We start from the raw sequence: 14,385 nt of genomic DNA, 5'->3' as shown, positions 1-14,385 counted from the left end.
CCCTCTCTACTTCTATCAATTGAAATGTAAAATAAATTTTTCATACTTTGAAAAAATGAATATCACTTTGCAATAGCCACTGGAATCTGAAGTCAGTCTAAGTTAGGAAGCCAATGCCAAGCTGCTAAAACTTTATGCAGGAAATAATCAAGAAACAACATAGACTTGGTTTCAAAAACAAGCAACCTGAGCAAGGAATATCCATCATTACAACTACAGCAAAGAAATTAAAACACAGAAGCGGATGGACTCCTGTTCTCATGGAAACTAAATTCTTTTTCTGAAAAAGCAGTGATGAAGTGGTAAAGTAGGTTGCTTTTATTTAAATCACTTTTTCCTAGCTTCTCCAAAAAGAAAACAAACGAACAAAACAGCACCACCGGACATCACCAAAAACAACACCCTATACATAATACATTTATGGAAAATGTAAGAAACAAAGTGCATTTAATTTTGCATAAACATGTTTTCTGCCTGGGCAAATCCACATGCAAGAAAATGCTTGCATCTGAAAGCATAGTTCTCGCATGACTGCAGCACTAAGACTGCCATATTGCATATGGGAATATCCAGAGGTCACACCTCAAATAATCCACTGTACTTCTTTGAAGCATCTGCAAAGACACATGTGCAGCCCACTTTTTTTTCTATTTCCAGATTCTATCTTCAAACAGTTCCTTCCAGACTTTTAATTGTTAAGTGTATCAAGGCTGTAACTGATGCTTTTTTGCACTCAACCTTGTAGACAAGATATACAGAAAGAAATATGCCTACAATGAGGTGAAGTCCTGAGCATCTGCACTTCACCTTTCTATTATGCATACTTATCACAGACAGAAGATATACTTTCAGATTACTTACGAGAAAATTGCATTCCTCATTTTTTCTCAAGCATGAGAAAACAGCTTTTCAAAAACCTTGTTCTACTCAAGTTTCCTAAACATAAAAGTAATGAGTTACTCAAACTTATGTCTAAAAACCCAGGGTGAAAAAGGAAACCATTTCCAGTTTGTTTACAATTTTTTTTAATCTTATCTAATGAATACTCATCAGTATGATAAAAACAATGATACAGATACCTAGTCCTGAGAATGATGACAGATTTGCACCTCTTCTATCACATCCTCTTTTTCTCTTTCAGCTTATTTCCTTTGGTAACTACATACATCTAACTATACTCAGCATACTATACAGGTGAATTGGACATTTTCACAGCAATGCCTTCTCCCTTTCAATGAGCAACAAGTATATCAGCATGTCAGAAACAGTTCTTCAGGTGTCTGCAGTCAGATGTATAATCTACTACAATGCTGGATTCCTACTCGGTACAATCCTTCTCTCCCCACTCTCTCTTATGAAGTAACTTCACTTGAGATTCTACATAAGTAAACCCTGTTTCTGTACCTGCTTGAGACTGAACTACTGTCCTTGGTATTCTTTTTGTCAAAGTTTGGTCTTTGGAGCAAGGAACTACTCCCTCAATAAAAAATTGTTTAAGTCTTTGCATAAATAAGGAAATACCATCCTTATCGTACCTGTCATGCAGCATTTTGTTGCTCAGTATAAATCTCTATGATTTTCTAAAGCTGTCCAGTAACTAATAAGTTAAGATAGAACTCTATAAGATTTATCATCCACTTAGAACAGGTCTAAAATCATATATCCACAGAATATCTTTTCCACTTGAAAAGAACCCTTTTGTTTTCTATTAGACTTAAATTTTAGTTGAAGAATACTGTGGAAGACAGTGCTGTAATTTTTTTTTTTTAATTCCGTAAGAGGAACAAGGGTTTAACTTACAGAAATATTAGAACAAAATCTCAAGCTTAACACATACTAGGAGAACAAACCTGTTGTGGTAGCCAGTCTCACACTCAGAAGCCCTCCAGACTATAGAGGCTTCCTTACCTCTAGGCAGGCCTTTCAGTTTGCATTATGTCCAATGAATTCCTGACTAGCAGTTTTCGTTTTCAAGTTCATGGCATAGTTCTAGCTCCAAATGTGTTTTGGCAAAACTCTGACATGAAGAGAACCCATATCTCAGCTTGGGAGTGCAGAAAAGGAAGGCAGGATTTCACCTCTTGAACTCTGTGCTGTATCGCAAGTACAAAATGTGAAATATAACACACTTCTGACCGCAGCCTTTAGAGCCTGATCATCACTATTTTCCTATTTTTTCCCTGTTCATTTTTCAAAGGGATTAAGTAAAGACCACATCAAAGAAACTTTAAACCAGTCATAAAATATCAAATTCCAATTCCTACGGTAAACATGACTAAACTGTTACACATAAATACATTAAAATTAATCCCATCCAGTAATCTGCAAGGTGCTATTTCTGCCAACAAAACAGTCGAGTCATAGCTGTCCTCAGGGTGCAAAACTGAAGTTCACCCATTTTGGTGCATTTACAATTTTGGCTTCTAAGCACTACTGCTAATAACTCCAGATGTAATAACATGAGGGGAATTACAAAACCAGAATGTCTAAGTGATTGCAACTGTGAGATTGTATCTGAATTAACTGAAGCTTCAAGGACAAGAAGTGGATTACAGAACACAGATCTACACTAAAACTTTCAAATTATTAAACAATTAAGGCATACAATCCCAGAGCTGTGCTTATTAGTTACCATGCTCCTTGACTAAGGAGGAGGAGGGGGCTAAGAGACACTGAAAAGTGTGGCACATTCTAGAGGGGTCAAACCACACCATGTCTCCCTGACCCACCCCTGCTCAGAACAAGTCCTCATGGAATACCATCAGGTTGCTTTCGCATTCTGCCAGCACCCAAGAAAGAGGAGTTGAACTGCTCCTCCCAGCCCTCTTCAGAGTTAAAATACAATGACTTTGCTTGCTGCTAACTTGCCAGTCAGTCAGGGAAGTGCCTGGCGGCAGATGTTTCTGTCAGGAGAGGGTCAGCAAGGCCAGAGATAAAACCACCAGAGATTTTCCACTGCTCTGTCACTGGATAGGAACCCCACAAACCCTCTATGGCGATCAAAGTCAGTTTCTAAGAACGAACTCTGTCCAAGATTTAACCAGAGTAAACTAGAGATTAGATCCAGCCTTTTGACAGGAAGGTAAACTTGCTGAAAAGCCTCCCAGTTTACAGCTGTGGTTAAAGCAAACCAACTTCCAGGGTGGAAAACCGAAAGATTTTTCCTTCTAAGAATCAGTTATGCAAGGGACTCCAGAGGAAAAAGACACATTGGGAAAAAAGACTGGGAAGCAAAATTCAAATTATGAATTCAGTCAAATGTTTCTGCAGAAATAAAGACTAAAGCTCAAGTACGTAAGTGAAACTTCACGTAATTGTAAATGTTTAATGAGCAGATTATATTCATGGTAATTAGATAATCAAGTTCAAAGCCTCAGCAGCACATAGGAAATAGCAAAAAGGTTTATTTTTAGATACTCAATACTGAAAATTTGTGGAGCACAAACCAAATCTGCAATGCATAAGAGGTTCTGCTGCTTTGACCCATATAAATTCCTCTCCATGCTTCTGCTAAACCACCTTTTCACCACACTGATGGCTGCATGGGATTTCTTGTCCTCTCCAGCTGCTGTGTTTGCACTTAACATTCTCCCCACGCGAAACAGCAGGGTGGACAGCCACAGCTAGAGCCGCTGCTGCTGGGGGTAAACAAGTTGCTTATTTTTAAGACCACGCAGTCTCCTATATGCAATTTTGCCAACAGGGCAGCTCAGTAGTTGCTATAGCACCTACTTCAACTGAGATACAGAAGATGTTGCTAATATAACCAGAATGTCTTGGGTATCACTGAACACAGTTGTTAACAGCCCTTGAAAGGGAGATGAGATGAGCAGAGTTTCCCAGCTCTGTCATGGATCACAGAGCCCAAACAGCCCAAACAGCTCAGCCTTCCTTTCTCAAACATTCTGCCTACAGGTGCGCAACCCATGGGGCCAACCTGCTCCACTGCCATGTCTCTGTTCTCTAATCCCTAAAGCCGGGCTTCTCCCTTCTTGTCTGCCTGTTTCAGACAGGCAGCTGGGAGTTCTGAGCAGATTGTTTGATCCCCCCAAACCCTTTTAGCATGCTATTCCCTGACTCCAAAACAGTCCGAACAGGGAAGAAGGAATGGTGGCATTTCTGTAGACACAGCATATGATGCCACACATCATGCTCAAAACTTTAAAAGCCTAAAAATCCACAGGAAGCAAAGGGTATGTTCCTTCAACTTTCAAACTGGCATTTTAATCATAAAAGAGTAATTTCAGAATTAAGAATTCCAAAAACTGTTGGAAATCTAGTGCACAGCTCTTTACTCTGTTAAGCATGACTCTTCTGTGACTATGGAAAGTGCTTTACAGAAGACCAAGCATACTAAAAAAGAAGTCACTCATTGATATTTTTGTTGTTACTCAAAAAAATTGTCTGAAGAAGAATATGAGAAAGACAAAGGAAGACAGAAGAGAACCGGCTAAGAAAGCCAAATCCTCTTTCCTGCAATGCTCCTGGGCCACTGGGCTGATGTTGGAGAGTTCCTGCAGTCCTTGGAAAGGATGTCTCACCTCAAACTGCAGACTGGAACCAGTCCAGTTGCAATATGAAGCCAAACCAGTGCTCTCAGCCAAAGAGGTAGTCCACCACCCAGACACAGCGACACTTCCTTTCCTTAAACCCATCTCCCTGTCAGAAGCCAGACTTCTGGAAAGTTTTACAAGACCTCCCCAGTCTCATAATCTCTTTAAGAGATGCAGCACCTGTGGTTTTTGAAACATTCAAAATAACATTGGAGAAAAAAGGCAGGAAGAACAGTTTAGTAAGATAAAAGCACAGCCAGTCTCTGAATTCCATCATTCTTTATAATAATTTAAACTTGAGTGCTACTTTTGGCTGGAGTAGAGTTAATTTTCTTCACAGCAGCTAGTATGGGGCTGTGTTTTGGATCTGTGCTGACAACAGTGTTGGTATCACAGGGATGTTTCAGTTACCACCATGCAGTGCTTACACAGAGTCAAGGCCTCTTCTGCTTCCCACCCACCCCGGCAGCGAGCAGGTTGGGGAAGCACAAGAAGCTGGGAGGCGACACGGCTGGGACAGCTGACCCCAACTGCCCAAAGGGATCTCCCACACCATACGAGGCTCAGCATATAAAGCTGGGGGAAGAAGAAGGAAGGGGGAGACATTTGGAGTGATGGCCCTGGTCTTCTCAATAACTGTCACATGTGCTGGAGTCCCTTCCTTGAGGTGGCTCAACACCTGCCTGCCGATGGGAAGCAGTGAATGAATTCCTTGTTTTGCTTTGCTTGCATGCACAGCTTTTGCTTTACTTATTAAACTGTCTTTATCTCAACCCACAAGTTTTCTCACTTCTACCCTTCTAATTTTCTCCCCCATCCCACTGGGGGGAGCGTGTGAGAGATTGTATGGTGCTTAGTTGTTAACTGGAGTTAAACCATGAGAAATCGATAAAACATTTTACTGATTTAGAAAAGAAAATTCAGTTTTGATTTCTTCATTCTGTTGAGAGTAGTAATCAAAGCTGTATGGACAGAGAATGCTCACACAAAGTACACCTTGGCTTTCAAATTTTATTTGCTGTTTGGCAGCTATGGTCTGCCCCTCCAGCCCTTTGGGTGTAAGAAAAATTACTTTTAGTCATTTTTTTAATGTGGCATATATGTGCCACATTTAATAGTGGCATATGAAGCTCAACTTCAGTCCAGTCTTTCTAGTGCTCACACTGCAAGGCTGGGCATGCACTTACATTTTCTGTTTATCTGTACCCGTACCTCTTTCTCTCTCTGTCACCACCCCCATTCTCCTCCAGTCACTCACACTCCCAGAGGGCAGTGCAAACAGGCCCAGAATTTGTCCTTTGATGATTCAGAAAAATATTGAGATGTTCAAGAAAACAGAAAAAAAAGTAACAGACAAGGCACTATGAAATCTACAGAAATTAAGAAGATTAAAAGCTGAGAGAACCTGAACTCTCAAAGAGAAAGTCTGAGCCCCTATATATAACAGAAACTATATCTCACGTATAAAAAAGCACAGCCCAAGCCATCCACTTTGCTGTTTTCACAATCAAATGTGAGGACTCCAACAATCCTGCCACAGAAAAGTTTATCTTCTGCACACATTTACTAGGTAAGTTCACAGTCCCAGCTGCTGCCCATATTTCTGTAAAAGGAACATCACTCTGTCTTTGCTGCATGGCAGCCTTATCAGTAGCAGATACCATGTAAGGCCTCAAAGAGATAACAGGCACATTATCAGCAGTGAGTGCGAGACTCTTTCTTGTGAAAGCCATTTTTTTTCTGCAGGCTCTCCAGACATCCCACTTGAGGTGTGAAAGGCCTGGAAACTGCTACGGCCACTTCTGCTGTTGCCATTTCAGCTGTCCATGGAGAAGCGATTAAAACATTGCAGTGTGCTCTGCATCTGGCTAAGAAAAATCTCAGTGCTCTTACATGGCAATATTTATTCTGCACTCAAAAATACTGTTGCAGTGCCTGAGCCAAAATATTTTACTGCATTCACTGCTCCTACACATGCTCCTGTATCTATGTACAGGACACAAAAGTGAGAATTTTTTTGCATGGTAACAGTTGGGCATTAAACATTTCCAATACTCATATGGTGAGCTCACAGGGCATTCTCCAGCACAGAAAGCATCACAGAGTTCAACAAATGGTTTAAGTCTTTGGCTCACTTTCATACAGTGAACAAGCCTTTTCTACTTTCCATCTCCACTTCATTCAGCAGAACAAGATCCATATCAACACAAATTTCCCTTTGTAAGTAGTTTTAATGTAATGTGTTACTGCATGAGTGGAAGGCCCTGCAATATGGCCACGTGTCCTGCTTTTACTCTGCTGTGAGGATAGTAACCTCCAGCAGATGAGTCTGGTGGGCAGACAGGAGGAAGGACATGGTAAACTGTCATAGTAAGAGTCACCAAATCTCATGTATTTTTTTGTCCTTCTTTCTTTTCACCTTTCCCTTCTTACTCTGAAATTAACAAGTATCCACATGGAAAGCACGTGACCCACTCTTCATGGAACTGAACTGCAGAAGTACTAAAAGTTTATGAAAGGCAATGTATCTGCACACTTTGGCATGTACTATGAAATATGCCCTGTGCTCTTGCACTCATTCTCCCAGAAAAGGGCACAGGAGTGAACATGGATACAAATGAAGCACATAGCTTTCACCTCCACTGTCTGCACTGCTTACCTTCATTAACTGCATGAGGCTTAATAATGCAACAAGTACAATTTGCGAATTTTGCACTGTTGGCTGGTCCACGACCTCCACTGGAGGGAAAGAACAATTCCAGCTCCTGAAAACAATTGTAATTGAATACATTTTAGATTGATCTAGCTGCATACATAAGTTTTTATCATAAATAACATCTGAAGTATTCATAGTCACAGAAGGTAAACCTTAATACCTTTCCCTCTCTGGTAGCATTGCTACAATCATAAAAAAATTATTTGAATATTTCTTCCCCTCTTTTTCACTTCTGCACACAATCCATTTCCATTCAGAGCATTCAAAATGCTGCTGCCGCAATCACTTGGTAGAGGTGTTACCAGTTTTCTGAATTCTTTCTCTCTCTTTCCTGAGTATCTTTCCAAAATCCACTCCCATATACATGTATTTTATCTTCCCTCTTTTCACATGGTCTTTTCCACTATATGAGCAAAAATGCAACTACCATCCATTTCTCAGTACGTTTTCTTTCCATATACAAAACTGACCTCTATCCCATTTGTTTATATGTTTTTCCTCTTGTTATAAGCAACTAAACTTTGTCTAAAATTGCTGACTTATCCTCATGCCTTATTGACTGTTGTTTGGGGTTTTTTTTTTAATCTTACTGAATTGAAGCTGATGTACTCAACTGCTCTGATTTCTGGGATGAATCAGAAGAACCTCTTTGCCTCTGATCACTTCTTTCCTTCCCACCATCACTATTCCAGGTATCATATAGCTTGGGTCTTAGATCATACTGGGGTGAGCCTGGCAGCCAGGTTTCCTTCTTCAGTGATATGTTTTCACTGTTCACTGCCAGCTTCATGCTTGTTCCATACCATTTATTCACATATGTTACACCATCTGCCAATTAGCATTAGTCAAATGCTCAAAACAGAAGATTGCATTTCAGACCTATTGGTCAAGTTCAGTAAAAGAATTGATAAATTTGCATTTAAGGGAAATAATAATATCCTGGAAATACTACTACCAAATCTGATTTCTCCCTGTGTAACAGTAGCAATGCTAAAGACCAGTTTCTGAAATTGTCCCATTTAATTTACTAGCTCAATACTTAGCTATATCCCAGCCTTTAGCTCATGGCACTCTGACAATCCCTATAATCTGTGCTTGAACGCTTATACAGCTCAAACTAGTGGATCTTTCAATAGAAGGGAAAATGGCTTTTGTTTTTCTCCTAGCAAAAAAATCCACATTTTAAGTGGGCATATCTGAGATAAAAGGGTTTATTTCCTACATCCTTCTACTGATAAAACGCTGCATGCTTCAAAGACCTTGTCCCACTGTTAATTAATGTTTACTCTAAAAGAAGCAGCCAGGAAAAGGCAGCAAAATATTTACAATATTTAACACTTTGTTTTATCCATTAAAAGACATAAAAGAAAAGTAACTAGGTAATGCTGAAGGACTAGGATAATGAAATGCCAAACTATAACCAAGTGGAGCCTTAATTTTTTTTCCTTTCCCTTTATTCCTAATCTAAAGGAATTCCAAAATCTGGACTGCAGAGAGACACCAGCTTAGAGTATACCAGAGGCATAATTTCATTTGTCATTTAGCCCCCAAAAGAGCGATGCAGTCTTCCATTCTAACTGTTCAGTTTACAACACATTCATTGAATGTGTTGAGACTTCAGTCTTCCTTCAGAAGAGTTCATTTAGGTCCCTTTATCACATATTTCTATCTTTTCAGCAAAGCTTCTGCAAGGTGCAGTCAACTAGTTTCCATGGCAATTGCTATACAGCCATATAACTGGGCCTACTAGAATTAAAATAGGCACAGGGGTATTAAATTTACAATTTTGTTTGATTTATTGAAGATTGGTATCAGTAACACCCCAAAGATGCACGCACCTGCAAAAGTTCAGCAAAATAATCCCGCAGACACAAAAATGCTGCGGATGACTCAGGCCTTCAAACAGCATTTCAAAAATAATGACATGTAAAAAGAACAACAAACTTAAGCCAAAGCACATACTTATGCTTCTAATCAACATTTTATGCGAACAGATATGCTTTCCCACACTCAGTTCAAAAGCTGTCACAGTTGTCGTGGCAGTATGCAGGAACAAAGGGAAATTTTCACCCTCATATATGAGGATATCTAGCTATTTAACCAGAACTACAATGATGTTTCTCATTATAATTCTCCTTCATCAGAAAAGATCAATTTCCAAACTCTTCCTAACTCTGTACCATCTTCATCCAGTCTGCCAGCAGAAGTAGTACTTCAGGTCCAGCATATGATTTCTCGTCAAAACTAGAGGCACAGGGAGAGGATCCAGCAGCCCAGGCACGGGGCAGATCAGGGAGATGAGTGCTTGACCACCAGAAAACCACGCACACTTTGCAAGTAGCTTGCTATGCCACACAGCCTAACGGCCAGCTCAAAGAAGAGGCTGGCCAGCCCTGCCCTCACCACCAGGGTATAATCATGTCTACATATATTTTCTAGGATACAGTACTTGGCAGTTTATTAGGTATTCCAGGGCAGGTCTCCCTCCAGCTGTTCCAATTTAAAGAGAGGAAAGACTAGGATCAAGGAAGCAACAACTGGTATCTTTTTTCTTGCTGTCTAGAGCTAAGATCCCACAGCACAATACCAATCAATCATGAGGTAATCTTTATTCTTGCCATCATTTATCAGCACATTTACCCCACAACAATACCCCACAACGCAAATAGTCACCTCAATTCTGTAGAAATGCTGGTAATATCTATCACCCAGTCCCAGGGCTTTTTCTTAGCACTACACCAAGGAAAGGCACACTACAAACAAAGCAAAAGAGAACCAAACTCCTCAAAGCCAAGCCCACTGTACTACCTCTTAAACCACAAAGCATTACAAAGTGGCCTGTTTTCATAATTATTCGTTCTGAACAATAACAGCAGAGGAAAGCAGGCTCCAGGCAGAGGACTAGCAAGGACTGTAGAGGAGAAGAGATAAGTGAAATGCAGGGGGGCACAAAAGGATTTAATTGTTTAATCCCTTTGTTTTTATGACCAACATTGGTAGGCTACAGGTAGATTACACAGACTATGCAATTATCTCAATGCTTGTGATGTACAGAAGACATTAAAAATGACCAGGCATGCTCTCTTGATCAAAGCGCCCAAGGCTCCCCTTTGTGACAGAGATAAACAAGATTTCTGTTTTCAGTTTATTTTTCCATTGTAAAAACGATCTATGAAGAATACCTCAAGTAGTTCTGAACTCAAGCAGGGAAAAATATGAGGAATTTCTGACCCAGCTGTTACCAGATAAAGTAAAAATAAACTTCAGTCAACAAACAGTCAAAAACTTACTTGAGCAGCTGAAGCTACCGAATCTGGGCCATGAGCTGCATTTCTTAGGCCATCGTGTCCAAAGTTCACTCTAATGCTGTCTGGTGCATCACTCTGAGCCACTGCAGAGTTTGCTGGCCCCAGTAATGTTTTCCATTTACAAACTGCATCATCTCCTAAGATTTCCATAGCAACAATGGGACCACTCGTTATAAACTGGAGAAGCTCACTGCAAAACGGAAACAGCACATGGTGATCAACACTACAAATAAAAATCAACAAATACATATGATCCAGTGGAGATGCTCAGAACTCAACTCGGCAAGGCCTTGAGCAACCTGATCTAACTTCGAAGTTGGCTCTGTTTTGACTAGGAGGTTGGACTAGGTCACGTGCAGACGTTCCCTTCTTATTATGGTTGCAGAAAAAGAACCAGATAATAAAAACTCACTCAAGCTACTGTGTTGTATGTTAAAATTTCAAACTAATTTTTAAAAGATCAGTACTGGAAACAGGATGAGACCCTGCTAACCATTTTTCTGACAGGAATGATTCCTAAGAATGTCTCTTCTGCATAGCAGGATTTCACGATTGTCCACAGATGACCTGTGTGTGCTCCCCATTGACACAACTTCAGCACTGCTGTCAGGATGGATTTCTCCACTGCCCCGTGGATCTCTCCCGTGGATTTTGCCCAGCCAAAATCCAAAGTAGCAGAGAAGGGAGAAGCAAGATTTGGAAAGTTTGCAGGGGAGAGGGGATGTAACCACCAAGTGACTTATCACATCCTGGCATAGGCAGAACTCAACTGATTTTAATGGGATGAATCTGAGTAAGGAGAAAAGACTGTCAGGAGCAGCCTGCCTCCTGTCCTGACCACTTCAATCGCTCGGAAAACAATGACCCAAAACTGGGAACCCAAAAGTTCTATTTAAAAACTAAACAAAACAACATCACTACACTTCTGTATCTTTACAGAACATGTATACAAACAAGCCTGCCTTTTCACTGTGTAGTCTGGACAGAACCAACAAAGGAAAAAGTTGACTCAATACTTTGTGTACTTCTTTCTTTAAAAAAAAGCTTTACGCAATTATAATTGTGGATGTGTATGCTTCTCCAGCCACCTTGCTCCTAATGATCATTTACACAATGATCAATGGACAAGAAGAGAAGAGAAATCCTACTAGCTTTTAGCTAAAGGAACAATATTAAAATTATGAAAAGTTACATAAAGAAACTACGTAGGGAGAAGCTATTGGAACTTAGGTTCTGTTGGTCAGAGACTGCTTCTTTAGAATACAGTTAAATGGCTTACACATACCTATACCCAAGAAAAAAGGAATTTCTACAACACTGCTTACTGTGCAGACTATTCCTGAATCTTAAATACATTTTAAAAAATAAATTCTTTAATAAGAAAAACATTCTTCTCCAAAAAAGTAGAATTGCTATTTTTCCCTACTATTCAGTAGACTTACGTTGACTAATGAATTTGGAACTAAATTTGAACTTAAAGACTAGTATTACAATGCTAAATATCAATGAGTCAGAGATTTTACATTTCACTGCCTTGAAGATTCTTGTTCTATTTGGTTTGTAATGCTTCATAACTATTTGCTTCTAATTTAGAGAAAAATCCCATACAGAAGATGGGGCCAATAGGACTGTAGGATGTGAGACAGGAACATCACAACGGACAAAAGCTACAGTTCCTCAGACAATTACCATTGGTGTAGATAGACATCTGTGAAATAACACTACAGGTAAAATTCTTGCTTATTTATCAACATAATCAAGCAGGCTTACTCAGCAAAGAAAAGGCAATTCTAAATCATCCTCTGACCTCCGTGGCCAGACATAGCCTGGGGCCACGTCTCCGTGAAAGGCTTCAGTTTGGACCCACAATAAATCAGTTGCTGTTGCAGGAGAGCAGCTGGCAGATCCTAATACTCAAGCACTTTGTGACAGTACTAAAAACAGGTCTTTCAACCAAGTCAGTGCAAACTGAAGTTCCAACATGGCTGAAAAATACAAGGGAGATCTGCACCCTCTTCCTAAAAGAGGCAGACCACCAAATCCAGAGGGAGGAAAAGTAAGTTGTTTGTTGACATCTTCAGACAAAGTAGAAATGACACTACCTGTGGGTCATAACCATCAATCTGGTCAGTTACAGAAAGACAAAAGTTTTTCATGTTAGGTGGAGCAATCCAGCATCAGGGAAGTTTGACAATTTGCCCAAGGGTAGCAGTACAGTAAACAACTGCTCCATGCACTATCCTTTCAGTTACTTAGGATTTGGGGTACTTGCTACCAAATCAATTCTCACAGCTAAGTGTTCCCCCCTAATTCTCACTACCTGCAAGCTCCACCCTGATCCTGAAGATGCTCCTTCCCTTGGCTTTGAAGTTTCACCTTACTAGGAGCATTTTCACTTCAGAAAGACCAAAGAAATTGCCCTGATATCATCAGGCTGTAAAGAGTGCAAGTTAAAACCCTGAAGAGCTGCAATAAAGATCTGTCCCTGGAGAAAGACGAACAGGGTGCATACTGTGCAAAGGGCTCCACACAGCTAAGTTCTGATTTTCCCATGGTCCTGCAGTACCAAATATGGTAAATAAATGCTGTGCATTCAATAAATAAGTTTATTACATGTCAAGCTGAAATTGATATACCTACTTATAAAAAGGTTTTGATTGATGGTCTACATAAAAGTCAGCTGCTTCTTTTCTGGAAAAGCAAAAAGACATAGATATAAATATATAGGTATACATACGTATATATACAAAACTCTCCTGAAAACCACAAACCATCATTCATCAACATGATTCTACAGGTAATGTCTTCCCAAGCTGGACAGCTTGTGGGGTGTTCATGACCAATAACAGAAACTACATTTAACTTTCTGTCATATTTTGTGTGGTTACATGCGTAACTTGTAGCTGGACTCCTCCTTAGGCTCCTGCTCTGGGAAGGAGGTAATTACTGAAACCTGTAGGTAGCATGGACTTTCAGGGTCATTGATGGTCCCCACGTTCTCAAGCTGAGAAATAAATGTAGCAGTCACCTTCTTGCTGAGCCATTCACTGTTACACTGTTTTCATCCTTCATCTCAGTTTGAGTGTGTATACTGGTTAATGAAGTTTGGTTTAAAAGCATAAACGAACAATTTATCTGCTTCACTGGGACTTATTTCCTTATCAAGGCTTATGTTTGATTAAACTGGTGCACAACAGAATATTGCATAACCTGGTTTCTATTCAGTATCCTCAAATGTTTCGAGTCACACAGGCACCACAATGCCCTCCAAATTAAAACTTGCTTTCTTCCACACTTTCCCACTTGAAAACTCAATTTGGTCTTGCACTTTCCCTCGGGGAACACAGCAGTTACTATACACTGCTTTCTCCCAAAGCAATGGGATTTCTGCAATGAGGGGGACTCCTTACATTGCCAGGCAAATAAAAGCCACCAGGCATACACAGCATGTCTGTACCACAGCTGTTACTTAACCTTTACTCAACGACTGGAAGCAAAAAGACAGCCTTTTCAGACAGGGCGGCGGCCCTCTCCAAGCTCTGCATTGCTAAAGCCACGCTGCTAGCAGCACAGGGCTCAGCAACCCAGCTAGACCAGTTCCAGGGACCATGGTGCAGACTCACCATCCACCCACTGGTAGGTATACCATTCTGTGGGCTTTTCACCTCCTGCAGCCAGTCAACCCACTCTCTGCTTTTTCTCAGGCTGCTTCTCATGTGTAACTTTTGCTGACTGCACTGCTTTTTCTGCACGGCAACAACTAGAAAAATCCATGGAGATTTTCAAGCCTATCCCTGTTAATTTGCAG

At 40.3% G+C, this 14,385-nt stretch overlaps 1 protein-coding gene across 1 annotated transcript in view; it reads right to left on the bottom strand.

The window, feature by feature from the left end:
* Positions 1 to 14,385, bottom strand: part of NME7 (NME/NM23 family member 7) — a 94,861-nt gene that overhangs the window by 48,061 nt on the left and 32,415 nt on the right. The window contains exons 5-7 of the mRNA XM_055712678.1: positions 13,218 to 13,268; positions 10,560 to 10,767; positions 7,213 to 7,318 (exon numbers count right to left, since the gene is read on the bottom strand). Of these exons, the coding sequence (XP_055568653.1) occupies positions 7,213 to 7,318; positions 10,560 to 10,767; positions 13,218 to 13,268 (365 nt within the window). The remainder of the gene's footprint in view (positions 1 to 7,212; positions 7,319 to 10,559; positions 10,768 to 13,217; positions 13,269 to 14,385) is intronic.

This window comes from Falco cherrug, chromosome 5 (assembly GCF_023634085.1).
Source record: "Falco cherrug isolate bFalChe1 chromosome 5, bFalChe1.pri, whole genome shotgun sequence".
NCBI classification, from domain to species: Eukaryota; Metazoa; Chordata; class Aves; order Falconiformes; family Falconidae; genus Falco; species Falco cherrug.
The sequence above is the reverse complement of the archived record's forward strand: the minus strand, read 5'-3'. Positions and strand labels throughout refer to the sequence as shown.